Source organism: Suillus paluster, assembly GCF_016628075.1.
Source record: "Suillus paluster strain FC165 chromosome Unknown EDB91scaffold_50, whole genome shotgun sequence".
NCBI classification, from domain to species: Eukaryota; Fungi; Basidiomycota; class Agaricomycetes; order Boletales; family Suillaceae; genus Suillus; species Suillus paluster.
The window spans coordinates 24,454-36,829 of NW_024537610.1; the positions used below are offsets into that span (position 1 = coordinate 24,454).

At 48.0% G+C, this 12,376-nt stretch overlaps 6 protein-coding genes across 6 annotated transcripts; 2 read left to right on the forward strand and 4 right to left on the reverse strand.

Moving 5' to 3' along the window:
* Positions 1–1,858: 1,858 nt before the first annotated feature.
* On the forward strand, positions 1,859–4,341 carry EDB91DRAFT_619460 (MFS general substrate transporter). The gene is made up of 15 exons (XM_041327909.1): positions 1,859–2,038; positions 2,095–2,184; positions 2,232–2,312; positions 2,372–2,411; positions 2,470–2,536; positions 2,601–2,688; positions 2,746–3,013; positions 3,065–3,139; positions 3,244–3,361; positions 3,428–3,444; positions 3,504–3,579; positions 3,638–3,657; positions 3,719–3,728; positions 3,781–3,849; positions 3,898–4,341. The coding sequence occupies exons 1-15, from the start codon at positions 1,949–1,951 to the stop codon at positions 4,184–4,186; spliced, it is 1,398 nt and encodes a 465-aa protein (XP_041174554.1). The 5' UTR covers positions 1,859–1,948; the 3' UTR covers positions 4,187–4,341.
* A 1,600-nt stretch (positions 4,342–5,941) lies between these two features.
* On the forward strand, positions 5,942–6,785 carry EDB91DRAFT_1251069 (uncharacterized protein; the record flags this gene model as incomplete). The annotated part of the gene is made up of 2 exons (XM_041323320.1): positions 5,942–6,370; positions 6,408–6,785. The coding sequence occupies 2 exons, from the start codon at positions 5,942–5,944 to the stop codon at positions 6,783–6,785; spliced, it is 807 nt and encodes a 268-aa protein (XP_041174555.1).
* EDB91DRAFT_1299172 (ribonuclease P 40kDa subunit-domain-containing protein) lies at positions 6,653–8,552 on the reverse strand. The gene is made up of 7 exons (XM_041324958.1): positions 8,475–8,552; positions 8,308–8,422; positions 8,073–8,252; positions 7,875–8,008; positions 7,634–7,812; positions 7,441–7,581; positions 6,653–7,387 (listed from the first exon to the last, which is right to left on the reverse strand). The coding sequence occupies exons 1-7, from the start codon at positions 8,544–8,546 to the stop codon at positions 7,135–7,137; spliced, it is 1,074 nt and encodes a 357-aa protein (XP_041174556.1). The 5' UTR covers positions 8,547–8,552; the 3' UTR covers positions 6,653–7,134.
* Positions 8,553–8,659: 107 nt separating this feature from the next.
* EDB91DRAFT_1147255 (Pantoate-beta-alanine ligase) lies at positions 8,660–9,953 on the reverse strand. Its single transcript, XM_041319285.1, has 4 exons — positions 9,688–9,953; positions 9,483–9,619; positions 9,267–9,458; positions 8,660–9,217 (listed from the first exon to the last, which is right to left on the reverse strand). The coding sequence occupies exons 1-4, from the start codon at positions 9,884–9,886 to the stop codon at positions 8,723–8,725; spliced, it is 1,023 nt and encodes a 340-aa protein (XP_041174557.1). The 5' UTR covers positions 9,887–9,953; the 3' UTR covers positions 8,660–8,722.
* A 141-nt stretch (positions 9,954–10,094) lies between these two features.
* EDB91DRAFT_1057071 (uncharacterized protein) lies at positions 10,095–10,885 on the reverse strand (the record flags this gene model as incomplete). The annotated part of the gene is made up of 2 exons (XM_041314047.1): positions 10,095–10,348; positions 10,405–10,885. 2 exons carry the CDS (start codon positions 10,883–10,885, stop codon positions 10,095–10,097), a joined length of 735 nt encoding a protein of 244 aa, XP_041174558.1.
* Positions 10,886–10,991: 106 nt separating this feature from the next.
* EDB91DRAFT_619496 (uncharacterized protein) lies at positions 10,992–12,245 on the reverse strand. The gene is made up of 5 exons (XM_041327910.1): positions 12,076–12,245; positions 11,955–12,019; positions 11,774–11,900; positions 11,498–11,696; positions 10,992–11,441 (listed from the first exon to the last, which is right to left on the reverse strand). The coding sequence occupies exons 1-5, from the start codon at positions 12,125–12,127 to the stop codon at positions 11,153–11,155; spliced, it is 732 nt and encodes a 243-aa protein (XP_041174559.1). The 5' UTR covers positions 12,128–12,245; the 3' UTR covers positions 10,992–11,152.
* Positions 12,246–12,376: the final 131 nt, after the last annotated feature.

A 12,376-nucleotide genomic window follows, 5' to 3' on the forward strand; every position in this document is an offset into this window, starting at 1 on the left:
TTTAATGCTCTGCAAAACACTTTTTCTTTCCCACCACCAAAAAATGGCTGGCCACAGCTTGGTCCCTTCTATACAGAGCCCAGAGGCAAAGTGATTTGCTAATGTAATCGAGCGACTGTAGGCTGCCGAGGATCCATGGAGCAAGAGCATTTGCGGTCATGGTCGGTACTATACTAATACCAAAAAAGACATTTTCTGTAGTTTCCCTTGCTGTTCAGTCAGGTCATCTTTTCCTTGTGTGTTTTTCACCCGTGTCTGACAGGTGTTTGATATGGATTTCCGTGTTTTTGCTCGCTTTCGAAGTGATGCCTTGAATGAGCCCTATAGATTATATCATGTTCCGTTCTACATAAGCGCATTTTGAAGACACTGCGTTTGTAGTGTGGAACGAGAGTATACGGGCGTTGCCCTCTCATACAAAAATGAATCAAGTATTTGTCTGGCTATGCTATGGGCGAGCGCTGAGTGTGTGTTTCTTCTCAAGGTCAAACTAGCGTTCACTGAAATTTACGCATCAAGGTTGCGCCAAGGGTAGAAATTTAAATGAGGTTCATCTCCTTAGCGCTGAAGCGCTCACGCGACTTAAGTGTACTAAATTGGTCTGATCCGAGTTACAGGCACAGGAACAACAGCTGGCACACAGGAAACAGGTAAAATGTAATGTGTTTCGACTTACTGCAAATTTCACCCCATGCAAGATTTGAATCAAAATGATCGAACATTTTTCTTCGAAAATGACTTTCTTTTACAGTGTCAAAATGGTGCATAAAGTGTACAATTTCGCCCAGGAATTTTGCCACTCGTCTAAATTTCTTATTTTTATCGTGTCAAAATATATAGTAAAAATGCTAAATTCATCAATAACATTTTGAAACAAATCTTACATAGCGAAAAACTCCCAAACCGCCGGTGTGTGGGTTTCTGCCAGCGCATGTGGCTGAACCTAACACGCAGCTTCCCCAGCAAAGTACTTAGTCCTACTTAAGCCTACTTAGTCTACGCGTTTGTCTAACAGCCTCGTCGTATAAGCGGTTGTCTGGGAGGGTTTCGATCGTGTTTTAATTTCCAATACGACACAAAAGATTGGAAATTGAATCACGTGGTGACGCGGGGACGCGATGAGGAGGAGAGGTTCTTCAAGTTCCCCAGCCTTTCATCTCCATTGGAAAAATTGCATGTCAGTGCCTCAATTACGCGCCTCTTTGTGTTAATATGTCATCGCCTCTTGGGTTGTCGCGTTCTGTATTCAACAACAACTCATTAAATGGAAAAGCAAGTCTACTAGTTAGCAGGGATTCATCTATATATAGCAGTGCGTCGAAGGGAGCACGAGAACGCGTACTTCTATGAGCTTCGAAGCTTCATAGCCACAAATCAGTGCCGGCAGCTTTTCTCAAAAATTGTGTCCCAAAAGATCCCACGCGTGTCAATGTTGACCGTCCCTAAATCTAATCGCGTGCTTGTTTCCCTGGAACCCTGACGGAACACAAGCCAATGATAACAGTTACCCCATATTTTGCACATATGAAGGAAAGATGGTCGCACCCCCAGGATATGATCGAACTGAAACAAAGACTTGTGATTGGCCTAATGACCGGTTATGAGCACTGCAACGCGCTTAGCTCAGACAGGCTCACCGGATTGGATAACTTCAAGTCATGTTCCTGGACTCCGGTTGTAGAGTGAAGGCGCCTATATGTATGTCACGCAGAAAACATCTACCTATAAAAGCAGTATCTTTGTACATTCCAGTTGAGGTCCGTTTCCTACTACCACCCCCACCCCACCCATCGATTGACGAATTATACCATATATCATGCCGCCTTCTTCGTCACCTAGCCTTTCGGAAAAAGGTGATGTGGTCCATGTCGAGGATGGAAAGACCCCTACCGAGGGCGGGCTCTACAACCCTCATGTTGACGTTTCGGGTGTCGATGAGCGCGCGTTAATGCGAAAGGTTGACATGCGGACTGTACCGTGGTTATCTTTTCTGTATTTGCTTTGCTTCCTCGACAGAACGAGTATTGGAAATGCAAAGGTGAGCGTCTATCGACTTTAGGATTGCCTCCATGATATCTGATCCCTTCGTACCAGTTGTATAGCATGGAGACAAGCTTGGGGTTGTCCGATACCCAGTATTTAATATGCCTGACCGTCTTCTTTATATCCTACGCACTATTCGAGGTCAGTGCGATCTTTGGATCGATGGACGAAAGTTGACCTTGTACCAGGTGCCCTCGAACGTTGTCTTGAAACGTCTAAGGCCATCCGTATGGCTTTCAGTGCTCATGATTCTTTGGGGTGTTATGATGGTTTGTGTTTTTGATGTTATTCCCCACACCCGGTCACACTAATCCTGTTTCCCCTACAGACCGTGCAAGGCCTAGTCCACAATTACAGCGGTTTATTGGGTCAGTACATCCCCTCACCTGCGGTGTCGGCTACGCTTAAATGCTTTGCTTAAAATAGTTATGAGATTCATGCTCGGAGCCTTCGAGGCCGGACTTTTCCCCGGAGTCACATACTATCTCTCATGGTACGTGCTACTAGTACATCTGGGTATGAAACGTTTTCTGATCTGGAATGTGATGGTCCTGCAGTTGGTATAAGCGTTCGGAATTTGGTATCCGCGCTGCCATATTCTTCTCCGCCGCGACCATTTCCGGTGCATTTGGTGGCCTTCTCGCTGTATGTGTCAATTACAGTCAACTGAAGTTATTCTAATTTTTTTTATGTTTAATGCAGGTCGGTATATCGAAGATGAATGGTATCGGTGGAAAGCCTGCTTGGTCATGGATCTTTATTATAGAGGGAATTGCTACCATTTTGGCAGGGGCCGTCTCCTTCTGGATCATCGTGGACTTCCCGGACAACGCAACATTCCTTACCGAGGCCGAGCGGACAGTCGTTATCCGTCGCCTGCAGGGTGATGCCCAGTTCAGTGCTGCCGGAGAGAAGATGCAATGGCGACACATCAAAAAGGCACTGACCGAATGGAAAACCTACATTGCTAGCAAGTACACCTGACTCCGTAACTTACGTCCGCTAACAATTCGTCTTCTAGTGATCGTGTACGCCGGAGTGGACATGCCTTTGTACGCATTCGCCTTGTTCTTGCCGAGTATCATCAACCAAGTAAGCCCATGACTTATCCTTTTTTGAATCACATCCGCTAACATTTGTGAAACAGCTTGGTATGTTCTCATACTCGAGTATCGTTTCACCGACTTATTGTGTCCTAAGGGTATTCTGCAACTAATGCGAATCTACTAACCGTCCCCGTTTATGCGCTCGCATGCGTATCTACTTGTCTCGTTGGCTTCCTCGCCGACAAGTACGGCAACCGCGGGTTGTTTAACTTGTGCGTTGGTCATTCGTTTGCTGCACCATGGTTCTATTGCTTACTGCCGTGTTCTTATTCCTGCAGAGTTGCACTTTCCACTGGTAAGTTTTCGTGATGCACTCTTATTCACATATCCCTTATACTGGTGGGACGTTCACAGCTGCTGTGGGATACATCATCTTGGTCGTCTCACGGAACGCCGCATTGTCATACTTCGCTGTATTTTTAGGTGCTTGGTAAGTCGGTTCTGCGATATAACTAAAAATACAGAGTGCCTAACGAATTACAATGTAGTGGCATTTACCCTTGCATTCGTGAGTGTCACCCGTTTCTATTGTTCCAAAACAGTGACGCTGATCACCCCACGTTCCGCAGCAAACACGGTGTAAGCGAGATCCGTTAAACTTTTTTATCGCCTTCTGATCAGTCGGAAATAGTGCCTGGATGTCCAACAATTCAGAGGGAACATACAAGCGTAGCGTCGCTCTTGCCATGGTCATCAGCTGGTGAGTTGTGTTCCAGTGCACGTGATGCATGACTGACGCCGAACCAAGGGGGAACTTGCAAGGCGCCATTAGTTCCAATGTTTATCGTGCAACCCAGAAGCCTTGGTACCCACTAGGCCATGGACTTGTGCTGATGTACATCGGTTTTGGTATCATCGCCACAGTTGTTTTCAGGTTCCTCCTAAAGCGGGAAAACGCTCGTCGGGACCGTGGAGAACGAGATGAAATCATTGAAGGGCGCGAGGGAGGTTTCGAAGTCAACGGTCGGTTCGCATCCGTGGAAGACGCCAAGAGAGAAAAGGGTGACGAGTGGAGTGGGTACAGGTACACTCTGTGATGAAAAATTAACGGTCTGATATCAACGGTTTTGATTTTTAACGTCTTTTTCCATGTAACTTACGATGTCAACTTACGAATGGGTGTAACATATATATTACAATACGCCGTGCCCTATGGACTCTGCGATGTGCCTTTTAATGGTGTTTACCCCGGTTATAAATAAAAGAAATCATCAATCAAGCATCTCGAAGGAATGGTCATTAAATTTGAGCTAATCGTTAATAATAATAGTACTCCGACAAAAGATTTCTGGCTTCATCGCGTCTTGTGGGGCTCATTCATCATGTATCATGTACCAGCCTTGAATTTCCCATAGGGTCCCTCGGCTACTCGGGGAGTGCTTTGCGTATTCTCCGCGCCGCCTCAGCCTTCCGCGCAGGCCAATTAGAGTGGTTTGATAGACGCACAACAGTCACTCTCGCTTGGCGGATATAAAGACAATAATTGTTCCTCCTTCAAGCAAAAGATAGTCATGTAAGAGCGAACGGAGTGACTCCAGTTACATCCCTTTTAACAATTTGCTGCGAATAGATGTAATATACATTGCAGTACATCGCGGCTTTATCATGTTCCATGAACCATCGTCCAGTGAGTTCCGCACTGCGCATTCCAATGGCGTTACCTCGGTCATAAAGGAGGCCTATCAAGTATCTCGCAGAAATAGCTAAAGGACTAATGCGGCGCTGGATATTTGATAGACGCGTGCAAGACATGTGATTATCCTTATCCCGCGTGGACGAACATGATCCCCGAGGTCAAGTCCCCGAAAACCGAATAGAAGGAAGAAAATCGGACTTCATTACATTATGGCCCATCGACGCCAAGCAAAGATAAGCACGCAGGAGAGCCAGCGTATCTTATGCTCCAGCAATCATATCGACCATACATACCCAGATTATAGCCTCAGCGCGAACACGCCGTGTGAATCGTCCCAAGCATCTATGACCAATTTGTTCGGAGATAATGGATAATAAGATAGCACCTTGATAGCTCATGAAAGAGTAATTGAAAGGAATTCGAGACGTACATACTTATATAAAAGTTCGACTCTCGGGGCTGGAGGAGAAACTTCGGGAAGCTGCTTTCGAAATGCGATCAGAAAGCTCGGATTTCCCCACGACGCTCGCAGTATTATAGTAGTATCACGGATGGCCGAATCTTTGTGAAGGCCATCACTTGGGTTTTCGAGAATCGAGAAGACCGAGGCTTGGCAGTTAATTTGTCGCGTCAGGAAGCACAGATTGGCAGTCGGCATGGCCCACACGGGGTCTGGACCGGTGCTGCGGCACGAAGTAAGTACTAATATGTACTGGTTATGCAACACCACCGGAGAATGCGTTCAATCGCACGCCCGGGGGGATACATTACGTTGTAAGGACCTCCGACCTGTGCGTTGTATGTCATAATTTCATGCTTTCAGTGACCAATCTGAGACCTCATTACAGCGCGCCCGAAGTACAAAAGACGCATGGAGTTATTCAAAAGAAGCAAGTGGAACGCTGGAGAGAACGCCTGAGAAAGCCTTGCCAAGAGAACGTTGAGATGAGCCGAGCAATCTTTGTAAGCAGTTACTGGTTACCGCCTAAGTCCGCACCTGCCCTAAACTCTGTACAAGAAGTCGCAACATATAATTGAACCCCAGAAAGGACTCAGCGCATTGGTTTGCGCGTCATTGGACTATCATCTTCCTTCCTTCCTTCCTGTATACCCCATCTCCCTTACATTTTTATCTCTCCTTGTTTTATTATCAAAAATGGGTCGCCCTCTTTACTCTAAGGCTTACCAGACCGATCCTATCATCAGAGAGCCACAGCCTCCCTGTCCATACCAAAAATGGTCATATATCAATACTTTTGACCCGGACTCTGATGAGTTCTTTGAAAACGACCAGGCAGTCTACGAGGCCTTCATTGACCGCGTGACTGTAGAACATTCGGAGGATGAAGAAGAGATGGAGGAGAGAGAGGACATGGTTGTCATCAGACTAGATATCTCCGGCGAGGACGGTCTTAGCGACCGTGATAGCCCAATGGCTGTTGGCGCTGATGACCCCGCCCAGTACATCGCACAGGCCTACCGAAGGCAGAGAGTCGAGGCGGAAACGCCCATTCAAGTTCGTCTCGCAACTCATAGCACCCCTCGTGAAGTCCAGAGAGACACGTCAGCGTCACCCGAATCAGTGGTGATCAACCCTTCGGGGGATAATGTGGCACTATTAGACGCCCCCTCCACGGCCAGTGCGCCCCACGCAGTCACATGGTATCTCCCATGGCGCACATCTTGAACCTCGAGATGAAATCCCGCTTCCATCCCCCAGCGCACCCATTCCTGTTCCTGGCACGCGCTCCCATCGCTCTTCATCTGTTGAAGGGTTATCTTTCTCCTCATTCTACCACCAAAATTCACCACTGACACCGCCTACGCATCATACACCCTTTAATCATTTTTCCCCATCACCGCCTCCTACAGTCTCACCTCGTATCTACACTTGGGCGTCCCGTCGCCAGACATATTCGGCCACCGGCACGAGTCCTCTCACTAACACCAACGCACGCATGTCTCATGCCCATATTTCCCCTGCACTCGTCCGTGTCTGAGACGTCATGGCTTGACTCGTAAACCTGCCAAACCGTCCCAATCTCTTGATGCATATCGTCTTTCTTTCCTTCATTCTGCCTGGGGTTTACCGTTCTCGAGGCGTTTCATCACGCACAACAACATCATTAGTATCCTGCTCCATAAACACAGCTAATCCATTACTTATGCACTATATACAATGGCCCTCGATGACCCACGTCATCGCCGTACTATCCTGTGCTTCTATAGTCGTGAGGTGGCATAGATTAGGACTGTGTTCTCAATTCATCCGCTTTCAACATTGTACATCTCATGTGCTGTGATCAAATCTCTAGATGAATCTGACTACCTATAGCTACTGTGATCAATTCAGCCCCATCTAGCATCCCATTGTCCAATACTCTCTTCAAGCACAAAGTTTCCATTTTGACCGGGCCCAACGATGAAACAGCCGGTGTCCTCCGCATTGGGTCCTGGTGCTCGCAGAGGTGCATCTCGGACCGTGTCCAAAGAAGTATCAGATGCCAAGGAAAGGGGGATGATGCCAACAGGTGATGTACAGTAACCATGCCTCGTGGTCGCAACGAACGCGTGGTCATCGGTCGCAGATGCCAGATGTAACCTGCGCAGCAAACCATCAATATCTCCCATAAAACAATCGAGCTTCAAACTGACGTCACCGTGTCAAGAGCGTGTTTAATGAATGCAGGGTGCAGGAAGCCCGCCCACGTCATGCGTGTCACGTCACCAATATATGAAGGAGCAGGAGTTTCGTAGACAGCAACGTAAGGATTGACACGGTCATTTGCTTTGAGTCTACCGAACCGTTATTGAGGACAGCTCCAAGTGGGAAAGCATGGACACGTACCTCTGGGCTCCTAAGCAAGCCATGCCTACCCATTCAAAGAGGTCGCCTATACGTTCATCCCAATCCTCCGTGCTTTCCTGGGGCAAGGGAGCAAGAGTCGGGACTGGGATAAGTATATCGGTGGAACGACAAATTTTGTGTTGAACGGTCACCGCTTCGTGTGACTCGGAGGTACCTGCCTGCATGTCTTGAAGAACACAATCACAATCAGCTGAGAACTGGCACGATCTCCAGTCGACACACCTGCTTGACAATAATTAATTTCCCATTTCCCGGGCTGGTCTTCCCTGAGCTCATCCCAGAGCTTCAGAGCCGCTTTCTGTCTCGCACGCACAGCAGGAGACTCGGTCTCTTGTCTTACCGGTATGCGTATGACTATGCTAGGTCTCGATCACTTCTTTTTCGTGCGTGAACCGGAATCCTAAAAATGCTGACGTACCATACTGTTCTGAACAGCCTTTGAAGGGAAGTTTCTTCCCGACTAAGCCAAGTTTTTCATACAGTGACTTTGAGACGCAGAGGGTGAGGACGCCTCTGGGGTCGATGCACCATGTATCATCGCACTCGGAAGTGGATGGTAGTGCAGTTATGTTGCTGTTAGATAGAGAACAGAACCGATCTCAGTATTTCTGTCGCCTTCATTGTGCAATTGGGAACACCTCACCCTTCCGGACTCTTGGAGGCAAAATCAAGGAACTCTGATAGTGTACAGCGTCTTTTGCAGTATGTGTGCCTCAGGGATGCAAGCTCCTTCTCAAGTTCATCGGAAGCAGGGAACACGATGTCAAGCTGGGGTAGTGTCAAGCATTTCGCATTAGGAGACGTAGAAAAATAAATGTACTTGCTGCGTGAAAGGGTGTACTGCGCCAAATCGGTCGAGTTGGGCGGATGGCAAAGTGCCATTCGTTAGCATCACTCTCGAATGCGCCATTGGATTCGGAGTGGTCGATGATCGCAAAGTTTGGTGAAGAAGATATATAATCGAGAGATCTTAGATCCATCGGCCACTTTGTGGCACTTCAGTAAACACTGAAAGTATCACCTGAACCGTCATGTCATCTATGTATTATCTATTTGCGAGCTATCTTACTATACGCGATTCAGGTCACCGACCACGATATTGTCGATCAACCTAGTCTTCCCAACCCATAGCGCACCGCTCAAAATCACAGGTATGTCTCCAGCCAACTGAGTGTTCGAAGACGCGTCCAAAACGTCGAATGTCTCCGAATCATTCATCTCGATATAATCCAGCCGTACCTCTACTCCGTCAAGGGCAGCCTGTGTTTTGACCTTGTCGATGACAGCGACAGCCCCCGAAACGCAACGGTCCTTGGATTCGCCATTCGACCAGGCAGACTCAGCGTATTGAAGGGCTTTGAAAAGCGTAGGGGCGAATTTCCGCTCGTTTACAGAAAGATATGCGTTTCTAGATGATAAGGCTAGCCCATCATTCGGATTGCGGGTCGTGGGAACAATATGGACGTGGTCCGCCTCGGGGTGCGGGAAAAGTAAATCCTTGCAGAGCCTCCGAAGAAGTAGGGCTTGTTGAATATCTTTCTGGCCAAAATACGCATTCGTAGGCTGCAGCCTTCGTTAAGCTAGGTCGTGTATTGCGGAGAGGCCATCTCACCTGGACTGCATTGAATAACTTAGTCACGACTGTCGCGACGCCTCGGAAAAATGTTGGCCTGCTTGCGCCTTCCATCTGGTGTCCGTATCCCTTCATCTCCACGAATGCATCCCTTCTGTGTCGAAATATCCTGGCTAATGCCTGATGGATACATGTCTTTGACCTGCGGAAGAAATACCGGCAGAGGCTTTCCTGACAGCCTCAGCCCACAGTGACCTGTTGTGCTGTAAGCAGCTCCAGGTCTCTTGGCAGGGTACGAGGGTATGTAGCAAGGTCTTCATGCGGGGCAAATTGGGCTGGGTTCACGAAGATGGAAAGAACAGTCAGGTCATTTTCGGCCAGCGACTTTTGGACTGAATCGGTCCATGATTAGTAAGGGGATATTTATAGACATCAAAAAAAGTCCGTGGGACGAGCTCACCAAGAGACAGATGTCCGTCGTGAAGAGCTCCCATGGTCGGCACAAAGCCCACAGATTTCCTCTCATCGAAGGCTTTCTGCCGCCATTGTCTGTACGATGCGACAGACGTTAGAAGAGGGATGGGGGATGGTGGAAGCGCTGTTGACATTGACATTGATCGGTGGAGGAGCACAAACGCCTGGGTGGCCGAGCGCCACATACATACGAAACGTGTAAAGTGATTGGATCAACTATGGTGTGCAAGGAGGGGAGCGCTGCGATTCATCGTACGAAACAAACAGCTGAATTTCGGTTGGTCATCTTATCTAGCCGGTATTATTACACGTGATCACTTATAAAAAGTCACGGGGCCAAATACACTCCGAGCTGAGCGAGCTCGTTCTCATTCTCATCCGTGACCCGTCTTCTCAAGCATCTTGGTCGTGTTTCCACTCGAGATGGGTCAGTGTCTTCTTCTCTCCTCTAACCATCTTCCCATTGTCTAACAGTCCCTTGTTCACGAACCCGTTCTTCTCAAATACACGGATACTGCCAATGTTCTCAGCAAAGGTGTATGCCACCACATGACGAGCTCCCATCCTAGGGATCGCCCATGCGCTCATAAAGAGGCCGACAGCCGCAGTCATGATACTTCGTCCATGGTGGCTCGCAGCAAGCCAGTCTATCACAACATGACAGACATCAGCCATGAGATATAGCTCCGGTGAACCAGCGTACCTCCAACAGCATACTGAATCGTCGGATCACCTGCTTGCTTTTTTGCATTCTCTTCTTCTAGGCGCTTCCGTTCTACTTCATCCAACACCTCCTCCATTGGACTTCTTCTCAAACATAAATCTCCTATAAGAACGTCTGTCCCGTTCTCTTTGACCTCCCTAAGATACCGCACAGGGCACGCATCCACGAACTGAAGCGGACCATCAGGAAAATTCTCCTCGCTCTTCCTTAGATACCCCAATGTGGCATCGGATTGCCCTTTAACAAACTGGAACCAGGAGTCCGCGTGTTCTGGTAGATATGGTACTGGGGGTCCTTCTAACCACTTATGAATGGCCGGATCATTCATGTGGTGCATGTTTATGGATTGATCTCCCTCTCGGGGAGGGGTGAGGATGATGTTTTGGTGCGGTGCTGGAAGCCGGAGGAATGGTTCCCCAGTTTTGGGGTTAATCTCAAGGGGGTGAAGCTGGCGTGTCATACTTCGAGTGGATGTAGAAGATCTGCTGACGCCTAATCTTTAAACTAGTGAAAGGAGTCACGAAGAAGTATGTTTGAGTCATGTGGAAAAGCGCTGAAGGCGAACTTGCCCAGGTTGATAATGATATCAAATTGCCTAAGATGGTTATTAAGCGCCTGCAAGGTGCTTGCACGAGGAAATCATTTTTTTCGCCGGTGCGAGAGTAGATCATGATGTGTACAGATCCTAGTATGTATTACGATGAATACATGTGTTTGGCAGTGAGGCTCACGTCGTCTTCCTTTCTGCGAGACGTGCATGCCGCTTCAGCCATTCAGTTCTCCACCGTATCCACTCAGTTTCCCTGCCTCCATCCGCCCAGATGGCCCAACCATCCCTTAGCTGTAGCCACACGCTTATTGGATGGTTTACTATGGCAGATCGGGTTCGTCCAAAGATAGAGTTCGGGAATTTAGCTGGGAGGAGTTCGGTAAACACATAATGTAAAACGCCCAGTGCAATGCCAATTCCTAGGCCCCATTTGACTTGATGAGGGGTGTGGTACAGCAAGTCGAGTCTGACAGAACATTGAGCGCCTAGCCACTATTCCCATAGAATCGTCAGAAGGCTTACCTTGAATAGGCAACGATGCCGGACCATGCAGCTAGCCCAAGGTAGACCACCATTCGGAAAAGCTGATCGAGTACGACGGATCCTGTGGATGCAAACCGGTGTCGAAAATACATGTGACAGATCAGGAATGCGGAAAAATAGCCCATGTACTGGCTGTGCGATGAGGGAAAGCCGTAGCCATTAAGGTGAAGCTGACTATCTGATCATAGATATTTCACGAGTTGTCTTAGACTGAGACAGTTTTATTTGGCAATGATTCGAAAGATAAGTACATACCAACTGGACGCTCTTGTTTAATAATGCGCTTCAACAGTAGATTCAGTCCCTCTGAAAGGAATTGTCCTGCCCACATATTGATGATAGTCAATTCACGTGTTTGTACTGTGAGTATCGCAAACGCAGGCTGTTGAGGGCGTATTAGCGCTTGTGGAGCTACAGTTTAAGGTTGTACTCGCACCATCAAAAGGATTGGACTCAGCGACAGCAGTGCAAGTACAAACGAAGTATCTGAGGACGCATTATCTGAACCTGCGAGTCAGCAAAGAAAAGGGACGTGAACATCTTTAAGTTTCACCCACAGATCACATGTGTCAGGTCCAGGGAGACGCGGTGGGCGGCTAGGTCTGTCATTATCGTGGAGTGTAGGTACCAAGAAGTAATTTTTCTGGATCCGCTCCTGATTGTGTACAGGTAATAGCGGAGACTTGATGGACCGACCAGATATGATTGGGTTCCAGGAGATGCTGTAGCACGACTGGATCAAACACCACAAAAAGTAGTATCACAGCCACCGTCGTGTCTATCATTGAAAGTCAGCTCAAGTTGGCCAGCCGCTCTGCACGTGGGATAATCAGTACACTAAGAAATTTAGGAAAGTTT